This window comes from Echiichthys vipera (assembly GCF_963691815.1).
Source record: "Echiichthys vipera genome assembly, chromosome: 12".
NCBI classification, from domain to species: Eukaryota; Metazoa; Chordata; class Actinopteri; order Perciformes; family Trachinidae; genus Echiichthys; species Echiichthys vipera.
The window spans coordinates 9,011,755-9,026,734 of record NC_139837.1 but is presented as its reverse complement, the minus strand read 5'-3'; the positions used below and the strand labels follow the sequence as shown (position 1 = coordinate 9,026,734).

Below are 14,980 nucleotides of genomic sequence, written 5' to 3'. Positions count from 1 at the left end.
CATTGGAGTTTGTCTAGCTGCCATGGCATTGTGGATCATTGAAGTTATGATTATAATGTATGTGATTTAAATAACATTAAATCATATATTTCCGGGCACTGGTAAAAATTCAGCCAATGAGCTTAGTCTTAAAAACATACTAAACTATTATGAACTATGGTTAATAATTAAGTTATTTAACTACAACCAAATGCATTTTGTTAGGTAATAAAGTTTGATGGATTTGTTTGTTTTGACATACTTGAGGTTGGCAGCATCAGTCACTCTTTTACGACATTAAATAGGCGACATATATCTTCAAAAGCCTTCATTTACAAAGTCACAAGTAAAACACACAACATGTAATCCAACTAAATATCTTAACTTAAAGCAACGAAAGGAGTGTGTGTGTGTGTGTGTGTGTGTGTGTGTGTGTGTGTGTGTGTGTGTGTGTGTGTGTGTGTGTGTGTGTGTGTGTGTGTGTGTGTGTGTGTGTGCGCGCGCGCGCGCGTGCGTGCGTGTGCGACATTACCAGGAAGGATCCAAACATAAGGAGCATTTCCCAATAAAAAGCCCAGTTTCAGTCGCACAACTAAACAACTTCATCACGGACAATATTTTATTGTTGCTTTGTTTTAACTTAGAATAGTTTGAGATTTTGGAAAATACATGTATTTGCTATCCCGTCAGGAGATAACACTTGTCTAACTCTTAACAATGCTTATCTTAGCATAGCCTGGATTTAGAATCTAGAAACTAAATCTGCCAAGCCAAGAAATAGTCTGGGACATTTCTCCAGATAAAAATGTTTTACAACAAATGAGATATACAGTGTCAGTTATAAGGTGTATTTTGTTACCCGGCAACCGAGCCAGGCTAGCTGTTTTCCCTTGTGTTTAGTCTTTATGCTAAGCTAACCTAACCTACCAAGCTTCATTTTTACTGCTTTGACATGAGAGGTATAGATCCTCTCAGCTTACTCTGCAAGAAAGCAGATACAGGTGATTCCCACGATCATGAACTATTCCGTTAAGTCAGTCAAAAGCAGACTGTGAATCTACGGTAAATCTTGGACAGGACACAAAGTTCACAAGGGACGCCAAATGTAATACTAGTTACACAGTCGTCATTAAAGTCAAATCACCAACATTTTCCTTCAAAACTGGACATCACCCAACCCTTTTGAAATGCAAAAACAATACCCCCCTGCAGCTAAATGAAACCATTAATGAGCTTGCCCAGAGCACTGAATATCATTGAAAAACATTGGAAGTTGCTGTCACACATGGTCTGACTGGGCTGTGCTGCCAAGGGAGCCACTGACTGCAGCTGAGTTATTAGAAGCCCTGGCTCCTTATCGCGCGGCTCCAGCTCGAAGTGAAAGCCCTCATCTTGTGTGTTTAATCATTGCTTTGAATGCCTTCTTTTACCCCCCCTCCTGGAATAATGCAAGTTTGTGGCCTGTAGGCTTTGTCCAGTATTTAATCAAGTGAAGCGGCCTGTAAAATAACAATCTGGTATCATAGTCCACTGTTCTGTGCATGGAGGCAATCATTTGTCTTGAGTCAAAAAGATGAGAGCGACTAATGGAGATCGTATTGTCCTCATGGCTTTGTCCCGGCTGGAGTGAGAAAATAGTAAGTTGATTAACCCATGCACAAACACATGCACGCTGACATCTGTGCTCGTGCATAGACGGTAAGGTTTGCCAGCATGTAGCGCTGTATCAGTGACGAATGTTGGCAGAGAGCCAGACACAGTGACAGCCACTGGGAAGAAGAGGCTGCACCGGGAGGAGAAGATTACTGTAATGGAACTCACATACATGCATGTACACACACACAGACACACACACACACAGACACACACATATATATATAAATATATACCGCAGACATGTAGACATAAGTACACAAATGCATACTCATAGAGGAGCATGCACGCAGACACTTTTTTTCATGTAATGAAAGCGTAATGAAACCCAGAAACACACACACACACACACACATACATACACAGGCGCTCTGGGCTGAGGGCTTGGCAGAGCAGAGTAGATAGATTAGTGTAATAGTCTCGGCCAAGGCAATCATCTGCCCACTGTAGGGCTTCAGATACTGGCAGCAAGATCCAGCTCAGACACAAAGAAATTAGCCACAATGAATGAGTCAGTTTGGATGAGTTCACAATGCTAACGGCTCACACAGTCAAGAAATAATTGCATGCAAGACAAAAAGAAAATCCACCGATTTGCATGAAAATGTATTTTGTGAACTCAGCATGCAGCGGAACAGGGTCCCGCATTATCAATATCTCTATTGTTCCCGTGTATCTATGAATTATAAATGATGACAGCTCAGCTTACACATCTACAATGAAAATGCAAGCGTGAAATGTGAGTGTCATCGGCCTGAGTGTCCGATGGGATGGATTTTGTCTAGAAGCTCATTTGGGCCGTTGTCCAGGAGGAGTCATGTAGCTAATGGGTTCTTGGAAGTGAAGGTTTCTCAGGTGGAGACAAGAGAGAATGTCATGTACTCATGTGGGTACATGGTGAAGCAGCAAACAAACCCTCGAGCAAGGCATGTAATTACTTGCCCAGTCATACATTTTTAACAAAAAGACCTTCACTGTTTTTGAAATTCAACACTGTCGCAACAATTCTTTAGTTGCCTTGTAAGTGTTTTAAATCACAGTTGGCAGCCTATATTGGAAACAAAACACACTATTGGATATCCATATAATGTATCATTCCACTTATGGAGCTACATATTGATCATAAGACAATATATGTTATTTCAATGATCTGGGAGGAGTAGTTTGTTTCCTTACCAATACAGCATAGTTATATTTCCATGAACTGTATGTTTCTTTGCAATATAGAGAAAGTAAAGACATGTTAGACGGCACCCTCAGTCAACAAAACATCAACTGAAGGAATATTCTTTGGAGGAATGATGTCCCACTCCTTCAGTAGACTATACATTCTTGTGATCTCATGTTATCAAGCTTTTCACACAAAACACAAGCCTAAACATGTCATTTGTTGTTGGTGTGCCAAATATATGTATGGCATTAATATATTTAACTTACTTACTTAACGTACGTATTTCAGTGTGATATTTAAAACATGTTATAATATTAGGGTAGGTTATCATTACTGTATAAACATTTTTTTTATTTCCAAGCAATTTTGATTTCACGTTGAAAGGAGCCAGTTGAGGTGGTTCGGGCATCTAGTAAGGATGGCCCCTGGGCGCATCCCTAGGGAGGTGTTCCAGGCACGTCCAGCTGGGAGGAGGCCTCGGGGAAGACCCAGGACCAGGTGGAGAGATTATATCTCCACACTGGCCTGGGAACGTCTCGGGTTCCCCCAGTTAGAGCTGGTTAATGTGGCCCGGGAAAGGGAAGTTTGGGGTTCCCTGCTAAAGCTGCTGCCCCCGTGACCCGACCCCGGATAAGCAGTTAAAGATGTGATGAGATGAAAATGATTCTACCTTTTAAGAATAAGCCACATTTAAAAACCCATCGGGTTAGCATTGAGTGAGGCATTGTCACAGAGCTGAAGAGATTTGTTTTTTGTTTTTTCTAAGCTCATAAAAAGTTGATGTTTTGGAGATGATGTTACGATGCTTCTCAGTTTTCAATAGCAGTAAATAATATGTTTTGTTGTGACAGTAACTTAATGATATTTGTTTCATATCGGTGCAGCCACAGAGGCTCTCCAGATAGTGAGGAGAGAATTGTCTGCTAAATGTTTGTCAAAGGTGCGACTGCAGCAGTCAAATATGGACAGAGTAGACAGAGAATTAATAACAGGATTGCCTTAGACACAGACATCAGGACATCCAGCACCGTGGCAACAGTACTGCCACTTTACATCTGTGTTGCTTTCCACATCTTTGTCAACAACAATTTTGTATAGCTCTTATATATAGCTTTGTGTGAAACAATGTGTTGCTGCGGAGAGACTGCATCTTGTTGTCCAAATTTACATTTTTCACCCAGAAAAAAAAAGCTTTTTACCTGGAATTTACTGCATGTTTCCTCTTGAACAAGACCACTTTTCAATCGCAATCAAGCTGGTTTATATGTATTATAATAAAATTAGTATTATTTAAAAGAAAGTAATAATGAGCCCCAACATCAAGAGTTTGTGAATTTGAGAGAAAAACGTTTTTTTGAAAATAGACATGGATCATTGAGAATGCTTGAATTTATTTTCTCCAAGAATATATTTCATTTTTAATTTTTTTAAATTTACTAATTCCCTTAATCCAAGGAGTCCAACACAGCAAAGTCTGGGCACAGATAAAAATGAATTAATGTTAAAACACTGAGAATTGATACCATGAGAAGGCTGATGCGTGGAACAATGAAGCAACTGCGGTAGACACACTTGCAGACAGCAGAAATGCCTGTTTTGTAATGTTAAGTAAAAAAATATATATTATATGTCATTATTATGTAATGTATATACATATACTGTATATTGTATATGTAGTATGGTAGAACAATGTAGTATAAAAATAGAAAGGTCTACAAGAAGGAGTCAGCAGAGAAGTCTCACAGCCATCGAAGGGAATTTATTGAATCAAGTTTTAACAAACTCATCACAGAGTTCCAAGATCCTCAATCCCAAATCCTAAATTACAAGTCTCTCTTAACAGAGCTTCCCGTCTTATACTGATGTCCGTGTGCTGACAACGTTTACATGCCCCACCATGTCTTCCCAATACACACTCATACATTTACAATCAGTAGGGTCTACTTTGTGTCCAGACGTCATCATGCCCAAATACAGTTCTATTATTTTCTAAACAGAATGTGTGCTTATCAGGCCTATGTCCCCAGTACACGGTGACCTCGTCCTGTTATTCAGTTTCTCAATCATGTTTTCTTCCACAGTAGCTAGCTTTGTACGGTTGAAGCTAGGTTTTCACCCCAACTACAGTGCAGGGAGAGATGTTTGCGGCCTTTAAATTAATTTTAAGGTATGGGAAATTAAACAGACCATGTTTATGTTGAAATAAATACTAAATACTACTAAAGTATGCAAGTAGTTATCTCACCCATTGTATTAGTTTGCTATCTTATGGACATAAAGCACCAAAATCGATATTAGAATATATTCGATCCTATATGTGTTATATGAATTTTCCCTAGTCCTAGTGCATGAGTGTGTTTAGTGGCTTAGATCTCACTCCAAAACTGTCAAAATCACTAAGATCCAAAAGGTCCAGGTACTCAGGGTCAAGAAATGTTCCAGATATCCACTAAATATTTATAACTGTTTACTCTCTCTGTTCTTCGCACATATATAAATACATATTTCAGAGACATACAGTATTTATGAGCTTTTAAACAGTGTTCTCTGTTTTAGAGAACGCCGCAGTGTTTAAGCATGCAAGAAAAAAGAAGAACCTAGAACATGCAGGCCACGCAGAGTTATAAAACAAACACATTATTTTACACAAAGATAGCAATGCTTTGCTGGTTGTGAAACGCAACCAAACAAACGCACATGTATACACACAAATGAAGCCCAAGGCCACAGTCATAATAGGGAAATTAATCTCTGTCTGTGTATGTATGTATACAAATTTATCCGCTTGTATCTGAGCTTGTAGGTGCCAGCGACATTCGCTCCTATCATTAACCTGCGCACTTCAATGTCACTTTATGTGTCCCAACACAGAACTAATGGAATTATGAATCTGAGCGTGTGTGTGTTTTGGGGGTGTGTGTGTGTGGGGGTGGCAAGGTTCACCACCCCAGAGATGAACACATCAAGAGACGCAAAGAGGAGAACACTCACGGTCAGCCAGTGCTCAGATGGTCCTATTAGTATTCATCGGGTCATATAGATGCTCACACACACACACACAGCCTTGTGCTGTTATTCCACTGAGGGCACACTAATGACCTACCACTGCATTCGTTCCCTAGCTCTTAATACTAACCATTAAACCTCACCATGTCTCCTAGCCTTCACTTAACTGGAGCTTAAAACCAGATGCTTAACCTGGCCGAAACAGCCCTTTGCTTCTTTCAGTGCCCACAAGGCCGTGAGCTGTGAACTAGCCACCCTCTTTGGTTTTAATGAGGAATTTCATTAGCATTTTAATGAGGAAATCCAGGAAAGCTGACAAGGCCTTTAAGGGAAACTGAAGGACAAATGTGCAAATCCTCTAGTCAATGTGACAAGTGTCCAGTGAAGAATTACCAACTTCACCCAAAGTGATAAAGTACCTTTGTATTTGTCAAAAAGAGTGTCTGGATTTGTCCGCTGTAAGCTGAAAACTATTTCCCTTGTTTTACTGTAAAACTTTGGGATGAAAGATTTTGGAAAGGAAGGTCATCTCTGCCGATCCGTGCAATAATAAATCATGTAATTGGTCTCCTGTTCTGCTGATGACTTTTGGGTTTTCCTTTTTTGAGGATTCAGCACCTCGCTATACACAGTGGAGCTGAGAGCATTAAATCTATCATTTCCATTCTTCCTTCCCTGTTGACTATGTTATTTTTTTTTTCTGCATTAATTTTCTTTCAACAATATACTGTAGCCTTATGTTTTTCTGGAGGGAGTTGTTATAGGCCTTTAGAAACAAAGCAGGGTGCAATTATTATGTAGGTTGTACAGAAAAACATTCAGAAAGCATAAATGGTTGCTATTCTAAAACGGGTAGCTCAAATCAAGCAATGTGATTGGTTAATAGCCATCATATTATAACCACATACAATGTCTATGAAGTCTAAGACTAACAAACTGGTAGTCTAACAAAGTTAGCTAGCTAAAACCTGATACAAAATGGAAATGAATGGGAACATTTAATGTTACCTTCGACCTCCTGGGTGGCCCAACTATGGAGGTGTGGACAGAGCAATGCAGTTAATATCAGTTTATGCTATATTTAGAATATATTACCAGCTTTACCTTTACCTTGTTATTAGACAGCCCTGTCCAACAGGGAACTGCTCTATGCTCTCCTCAAAGCCACCAGATTCCTTTGACAAAACCAGTAATTTTACCTCGCAGAACAGGGGAGTTGTTGGTCTACCGCTGCGTCGATCATTTAATTTGTTTGTGCTACTGTGTAACTTTGGAGAATCCAGCTAATAAGCTAGATATTTCCCTCAGGAGTTGGTGGAGACCAAAACAGAGCTAAAAGGCGAGTGAATATTGGACTTACATTTATTGGGAAAACAAACATACAAACATGTCTCTAATGTATTGCTACATATCCTAGTTGGGTGTGTGAATAAGCAACCATTTACCATAACAGCTGCTATCAACTGAAAAGGTCATACTCTTTCAGTGTTGAGCCCCAAGATGCCAAAAGAAAGGTTTTTGCAGGTTTAATATTTGTAAAGGGCAAATTGCAGTGAATGAGAAGGCAGGATGTCAGACATCTGTTGAGGGACACCACATTGGCTGTTCCAGGCACTGAAGTTTCTTTGGACCTTTGTCAAACCATGGAAATTTCCAAGAACATAATGACCGGCACAAGTGCACATTCTTGACACCAGCTCTACTGAAATGCCTTATGTCAGACTGTATAAATGAGTAAGGCAGTGCATTCCTCTACTCATCATTGTTCTTCCTCAAAGTGCATCTGTTGAAGCTCTTAAAGATTAAATATTTGTATTTCCTGTCTATCCCTCCCTCTCTGCCCCCCCCACCCAGAATGATCCCCCCATCAAGCAAGAACTTCCTGGTCAACAACCTGGCAGCAGGGACCCAGTACGACCTCTGCGTGCTGGCCATCTACGATGATGTCATCACATCTCTGACAGCAACACGTGTCGTCGGCTGTGTGCAGTTCAGCACCGAGTCAGAGTATATGAGGTGTCATTTTATGCAGTCCCAGTTCCTCGGCGGGACTATGATCATCATCATCGGAGGGATAATAGTGGCTTCGGTGCTCGTTTTCATCATCATCCTGATGATACGGTACAAGGTGGGTCTCTGTCTGCCTCGCTTAATCCACTCTGGCCAGAAAGGAGAGAGAAAAAGAGGAGAGAGTTTTTCATTACGTGGGAAGATTAGCATTCACATGATGGCCCATGTCAGCCTGGTCTACTTCTGGTTAAGTGACAAGAACTCACAAGACATGTTAGACCATTTAAGCAACTGAATCCCATTGGGTATATTTATTTCTACATCATTTTAATGTCTCACTGATTTTTCTATGGAAGCCCATCTCCAACATATATATGTGGAATAAGGGGAGAGTCAGGGTAACATTTTTACCTAATACAGAAGAAGAAGTAACGATGAAACGTCCCCAGCTGATTACTTACGTTAAGAGCATTATTTTTGGTATTACACGTTTTTTCAAAATGTTCTAATAAATGTGAAAATGAGTTATCGTATGAATCCATTTCGTGTTAAAGGTTTTTACAGAGGGAATTGCGCGTGGTAAAATAAACACCTAAATGTGGTTTTGGTGGTTTTCTTTCCACTAGTACACATGTTAAGGGAGCAAAAAAGCGCAAAATCACAATTTTGACCGATGCATTTTAAAACCTTTTTTTTCTCTGCCGTGTCTTCTCTTAAAGGAATACTTTACCCTTAAAATGATTAATTCATTTATTAATTCATTTATTTTCCTGTGGCGATGGGCTCCTACACCCTCTAACATAATACAACAAACGTTTCAGGAGATATCTCATACTAAAAAAAAAGTGATTGCTGAAACAATAGTAAAGAGTAAATGTAAAAATATGGTCAGTTAAAAGAAGTTAAAGCCTCTGCACGGTCTCATTATCAATTTACAATGACAGAGGGGGGTTGAGATGTTCTCAGCTTCTCGGGAATTGCTTTTATTCCAAACTAATTGGACACGTAAGAAAAAAAGGATGTTTTTTTTAAACTAAATAAGATTTAACGCAGACTTTCATATATTTAATTAGAGGACAAACCCCTTGAGATGCACGGTCCTGTTTTCTACGGGGCCCCACGGCACAAAGCATGAACATTAACAATCAGGATATTAAGATTAAAACAAGTATCCTCTAAACAATAGAGATAAACTAGAAATAAAACAAATGAACATTGAAATAATGAACATAACGTGAAAATAATGAACATATTAATATGCACTGAAAGGGTTCAATCTATGCCTGCTTTCTTCCCTAAAGGCAATTAAAATAATGTGTTCGTTCACGTTCATAATCTGACGTGTTTGGATGGAAAGGAAACTGTCAATAATTTACACTTATACTTAACTGTGTTGAGCAACCAATAATATCACAGAAACAAAGCTAATTGTAACCAATCGTACTTAAGGTCAATGTTATGACAAATGACATACGTACGTAAACATTTTAAGCTTCATGATTAACTTAATTGTGGGGGGTTGTTTTTCAATTCCAAGCCATAAGTGATAGAGTTCATATGCAAGTATGAAGCAAAAAAGAATCAACACCTCATTGTTTCCATCTGTTTTTTCCCACAGGTGTGTAACCCTGGTGATGGTGGTAAAGGCGTTTCATTGTCAATGACCAATGTTCACTCGCAGACCAATGGGCAGCAGTCACAGGGATGCACTGTGACTCCCAGCTCCTCTAAACATGGCTCAATCGGATTAGACGACCTTTCAGGAGGCACAAAGAAAAGGAGCGGCGGAGGAGGAGGAGGAGTGGGGGGCAAGGATACGATTACTCAGTCGTCCGACTCTTCCCTGCCTGACTGCTCCACGACTACATCAGTTCTCAGCCAGCCTTGGGCAGCCAGAAGCCCAACAGCTGTAGGCGAGGAATGGGAGAAAGCGGGGGAAGAGAGAGGTCAAGCTGGTGTCTCGTCGCCCACTGGAACCGCCGGTACACTTACCAAGCCAAAGCGGAAGCCCGCTCCAAGTAAACCAGGCTCAGCTTGCTCCAACACCTCGGCCACTCCTGAAAACCTCCCATCCCCTCGCCCTCCTTCCTCCTTCTCCACCGCTTCCTCTGCTCCCCTCCCCTCCACCCCTCTAGAGAACCTAAACACCAACCGCAACAACTCCACCTCTCTCAACCAAACCCCGCCTCCCTACGCCCCTTCCTCTTTTTCCAGCCAGCTTGCCACCCCGAGCCCTGTGCCCTCCATCCGATTCAGAGAGACGCCCATCCTGCGCAGGGCTCCTCGAGCAGCCACCTCTTCCTCCGCCAAGTACCAGACTCTCCCTGTGGAGGAGGTAGGGAGGAGCAGGGCGAGGAGGAGGTACTCGCTCAGTGAAGGAGGTTCAAAGACTCACTCGTCCCATCAGGGAGCAGGAGGAGCACCCAAAATAGGGCGCGTACTGCGGAACAAAAGGAGCCAGTCAATGAGCGGGATGCTACTCCCGAAAGACGGGGATGGAGATTCGGACAAAGGGCGGTGCGATTCGGACTGGATCTTAGAAAGCACGGTTTGAACTGGAACGAGACAGAAACCATGAAATAAAATTTGGTTTATCCATTGTTGATTATCTTTTGTATGTGTGTGTGTGTGTGTGTGTGTGTGTGTGTGTGTGTGTGTGTGTGTGTGTGTGTGTGTGTGTGTGTGTGTGTGTGTGTGTGTGTGTGTGTGTGTGTGTGTGTGTGTGTGTGTGTGTGTGTGTGTATTTTGTTTTTGCCATTTAGGATGTGCATTTTCTGTGTGTACAGTGTGTGTGCGCGTTCAAGTCAGAACTTTTGTTTCTAGATGTGTGAGGTTGCTTGTGTGTTTTCTGAGTGAAAGTGTGAACATACTTTTTCTTTTTCGGCCTGTTTTTTTTTTTATTTTCATAATTTTTTCTCCAAACTTTGTATTCAGTTTACAGTTTTTTCACTCTGACAGTTTCCTATCTGTGTTTCAGTCGCCCATTCAGCGAGTGGATAACTCTTCTTGTCTCGTAGCGTCCTCCAGTTGTCTCGTTGGTTCCACTTTATAGCACAAAATAAAACAAGACAATGGGCTCGCCAAGTCATATCCCGATTCACGCTCACCTTATCTGAAAATACCACGAAAAGGGAATTATTACAGGAAAAAAAGAGGAATAAAAAACAATACAAGAATACAAAGACTGCAAAGCACACCATTCTTACCTTCACGCGGTCACAGGAAGTGTGCGTCCATACCGCAGCAAGAGAATAGCAGTCGGTGCCTTCTTTTGCACTAACAGACCCTCTGACAGACCAGACAACAGGATTTAGGACTCCACCACGCTCCCTGAACGAGGGATTAGGACGGAGGGGACAAACAAAAAGGAAGAGAGAGATTTCACACATAGCCTTTCTTACCTGCTGAGGAGTACAGATGTTTCTTGACATATAGACACAAACTGAGAGAACAAGTAACAAACATCCAAGACTTTAATGGAGGTCTTATGAAATTGATATTTTTTAAAGGAAGAAGAAAAAAAAAGAACATAAAAACCCTGTGAGCTTTTCACTGACATTGGTATACTATAGCCTGTGTTGGTCGAAAGCTCCCGGAAAGCTTCTGTACAGAAAAAGACAACATGTACTGTGTTGTTATGTTGTGTAAAATAAAAGGGATAAAATGAAAAGTGGAAATGTGAGAGGTGTGTTTTATGGAACCATATGATGGCACTTTAAGATAGAAATATACAGTACCAGTAAAAAGTATGAGATAGTGTATCCAACCTTTTGACTTTGGTCCTGTAATTCTAATGAAATGTTCTTCACTTGATCTTTGCTCATTTAGCTTATGTCTCTAGCATCCGTCTCTGCTGACATCGCTGCTTTCTAGACAATATTAAAGGGAGGTCACGGCCGTTTCACATCCAGCAATGTTTGTGGCAACAATTGTTCTTTCCATTATTGCATCATTTCATCTGGAACCAATTGCCCACTGCAAATCAGAACAGATGTGTGTAGTTTTTAATTAAAACATTTAAAATGTCACATTTTCATTCATCTTTTTCTGGTGTAATGCATCAGCGTTTTGCTAGAAACCCTAGACACTCACACACACACACATGTGCTCCCATGAGGCCTTGGGATAAAGCTTTGTTGAGTGCTTACTGTACACATTTTTTGTTTAAAATGTTAATGTCCGGAGTAACAGAGTTGTGCAAGTGGAATAGAGACTAGACATAAGAGGGGGCAGGACCCTGTCTCTGTTGCTGATGCGTTCACTCTCTTATACAACATGCATTCGCTGTAACACAAGAGCTGCTACCCATGCCATCCAAAGGTCCCATATTGTGAAAAAGTGCAACCAAAACATTTGGAGGTGCTATATGAATACTGTTAAAGTGTCAAAATACTCAATCCACAGAGGAATGCACCCAGCCCATATTCAGAAACTGTGTCTTTCCACAAGCTGTCAGGAATGTTATGTACGGTAGTGGTAATGGTAAATGTACTACGCCTTCCTGTCTGACTACTCAAGGCACTTTCACACTACTTGTCACATTCACCCATTCACACAGACAATAGATTTTAAAACAATTTATTTAAATAATAAGCATTTAACAGTAGGTATTCAGATGTTTAATATTGACCGAAAAATCCTCAGAGAAGTCTGGAAATTTGAGTCTGAAAAATATGAAATTTTGAAATGGAAAATGTGTAGAAACCCAGACTGTAGGGTAAACCTTCGTGATGGTTCCTGTGGGGAGATGTCTTGCGGTCTACATTAAGCCCAATTCAAAGTCCATGAGGTTTATTATGAGGGTGGCCACATGGGGATTCACACCTACTACCTTGTTCTGGACCAGCTTTCCCGTTGGATACCATTGTTCATGTTCTACAGATGTCTGCCACACATCTGCACCGAACTGGGCCTTTAACATAACCAAATAAAACCCCAATTCACCATGACAGGTTTTACTGTATTTTTGTAATTAAACAGACCAAGTCTATGCCGCTTCTTCATGAAGTCTGATAGATGCATAAGTAGGAACTTCAGCTCTGAGTGGCGTTCCATTGTACATTTTCTAGTAGGAGGTCGGAAATGTTCAAGTTCCGACGGACCAATAAGACCTACAGTAGCAAGGCGACCTGGGGGCATTACCAGTATGGGTGAAGTCACTATCAGTTAGCATCAATTTAGGAAATTGATTCAATTTGCAATTAAATAATTGGAAATTGTTTGACATTAAACACTTCTGACAGGCAATTGCAAATAGATGTTATCACTTCAGTCATCAGACATTGCTGTTTTCATGAAATCAATTGAAGTGACTGAACTGATGGTGAAACATTACTGAGCATTTCTGAGTGTTTAGTTCTGAGTGGGGTTTTTTCTGCAGTAGTGGGCCCTCACTGTTAGTCCTTTTGGTTAAAGTATTAATAATCAAGTCAGTACAACTGCAATGCCTAATCCTGACAAAGTTATTTCATTAAAGAGAGTGAGATACAAACTCGAACTCCTGTGGGATTAAAACCAATATTAGCCCCACTGCCGCACTCCTATCGCGTTCAGGTTCTCTCCCTGGTTTTAAATTACAATAGTTGATGACTCCGACAGACATCGGGTGAATATTTAAACAGGTACCGGAGCTGCTTGAGAGTCATACGATAGGATAAGAGGGGAAACAATTGTCCTTTTTTCATTTGTGTTAAAAGCTCATGCCTCTGCTGCACAGCTGTGCAATAACAGCAGCAGAGGGGAGCTCACACATCTGCATTCTCTTTAAAAGTGTGTCACTAATGTCCTGGATCACGCCTCCTTCACTGACCTTCCAATGTGTGTCTTAAGCTGCAAATGCTTAATGGTAAGAGGCTTTGGAGGAGACAATCCCTCTCTATATCCTTCTTCCTTATTTCCCCTCCCTTACAACCCCCCTTTCTTTCTCCCTCCTGCCATCTCTCAGTTTCTCTCATCTGTCATTTTTATATTTTCTGCATATTTAGCAGAAGCTTTTGTGCAGTGAGTGATACTTTACAGTGCCTTTCAACTAATAAACCCTCCGCCACATTCTGAATCAGGTAGAATGAATTTGGTAAGTTTTGTTAAGGACTTCAGAGTCACATGATCCATGACTGGGGAGTTGAACCTGGCAGAGCGCTCAAATGGAAGCCACCGGATGAAGCCCCAGCAGAAGCTTGAGTCATCTGGTGGAAGCAGGTGGTGGGTGGTAGGGGTGCCTCAGTGAGACCAAACCTGAAACGGTTTATTGCACGAATGTGAGAAACTGTTGGTAGGACTGCCCGAGAATGAAGTGAGCCTTTTGACAGAACTCCAGTTTTAATGTTGCTAATTAAAGATTTTGCTACGTGATCCAGAAATGTGTTAAAGAGTTAATAAAAGCTTAAACCTGAGAATGTGTGAAGCCTGACATCTAATGGTGAGAAACAGGCCATCTGCTCTTGGCTGGTCTTTGGCTCCAGAAGAAGTCACCATCTGTTAAGGAACAGTCACACACCAGCATTTACAACGGTGAAATCAATTAATTTCAATGGAGTTGTTGCAGTCTGTTGATGTGCTCTCTGGAACAAATGCATGATTTTTTTTCCCCAAGTTTATCTGGTGAACTTGAACATGTTAATTAACTCTTAACTTAACTTTATTTGTAAGGTGTGTAACCACTTTTATCTAACTTGCCTCAATCCGTCTGATACAAAACTGCTCCACAAAGAATAGTTTGCAGCAGTGAAGGCTGGTGAAAATTGGGGAGGAAGAAAAATTTGCATGGTATTTTACAGATGTCCGTCCTCCATAGAGCTGGGTCTGTCCGACGTTCCTGCCTGTTATAGGGAAGGTTTTTGTTGCCACTACGGGGGAATTGTTGGGTCTATGTAAATCATAAATAAGTCATAGAGTGTGGTCTCTACCTACTCTGTAAAGTGTCCTGAGATAACTTTTGTTATGATTTGGCACTATAAATAAAATTTAATTGAATTACACGTAATATTTACTCATCTCTCCTCTATCTGCTCAATTAGAGTTTAGCAGTAAAACAATGACTAGGATTTAGCATCATCTAATGTTGAGTTAGAGATTACCACCAACTAAATAGCCCTCCCCTGACCCTTCCATTTCCAGCTCCTTCTCCAGTCTTCCACAGTCACGTTGGCTCTGAGCGAAAAT

General features: G+C 40.9%; 1 protein-coding gene across 1 annotated transcript in view; it reads left to right on the top strand.

The window, feature by feature from the left end:
- Positions 1-10,373, top strand: part of lrfn5a (leucine rich repeat and fibronectin type III domain containing 5a) — a gene marked incomplete at its 3' end in the record, with an annotated part of 28,244 nt that extends 17,871 nt beyond the window's left edge. Inside the window, exons 7-8 of the mRNA XM_083924635.1 lie at positions 7,664-7,937; positions 9,438-10,373. Coding sequence (XP_083780761.1) covers positions 7,664-7,937; positions 9,438-10,373 — 1,210 coding nt within the window. The remainder of the gene's footprint in view (positions 1-7,663; positions 7,938-9,437) is intronic.
- Between the last annotated feature and the right edge of the window lie 4,607 nt (positions 10,374-14,980).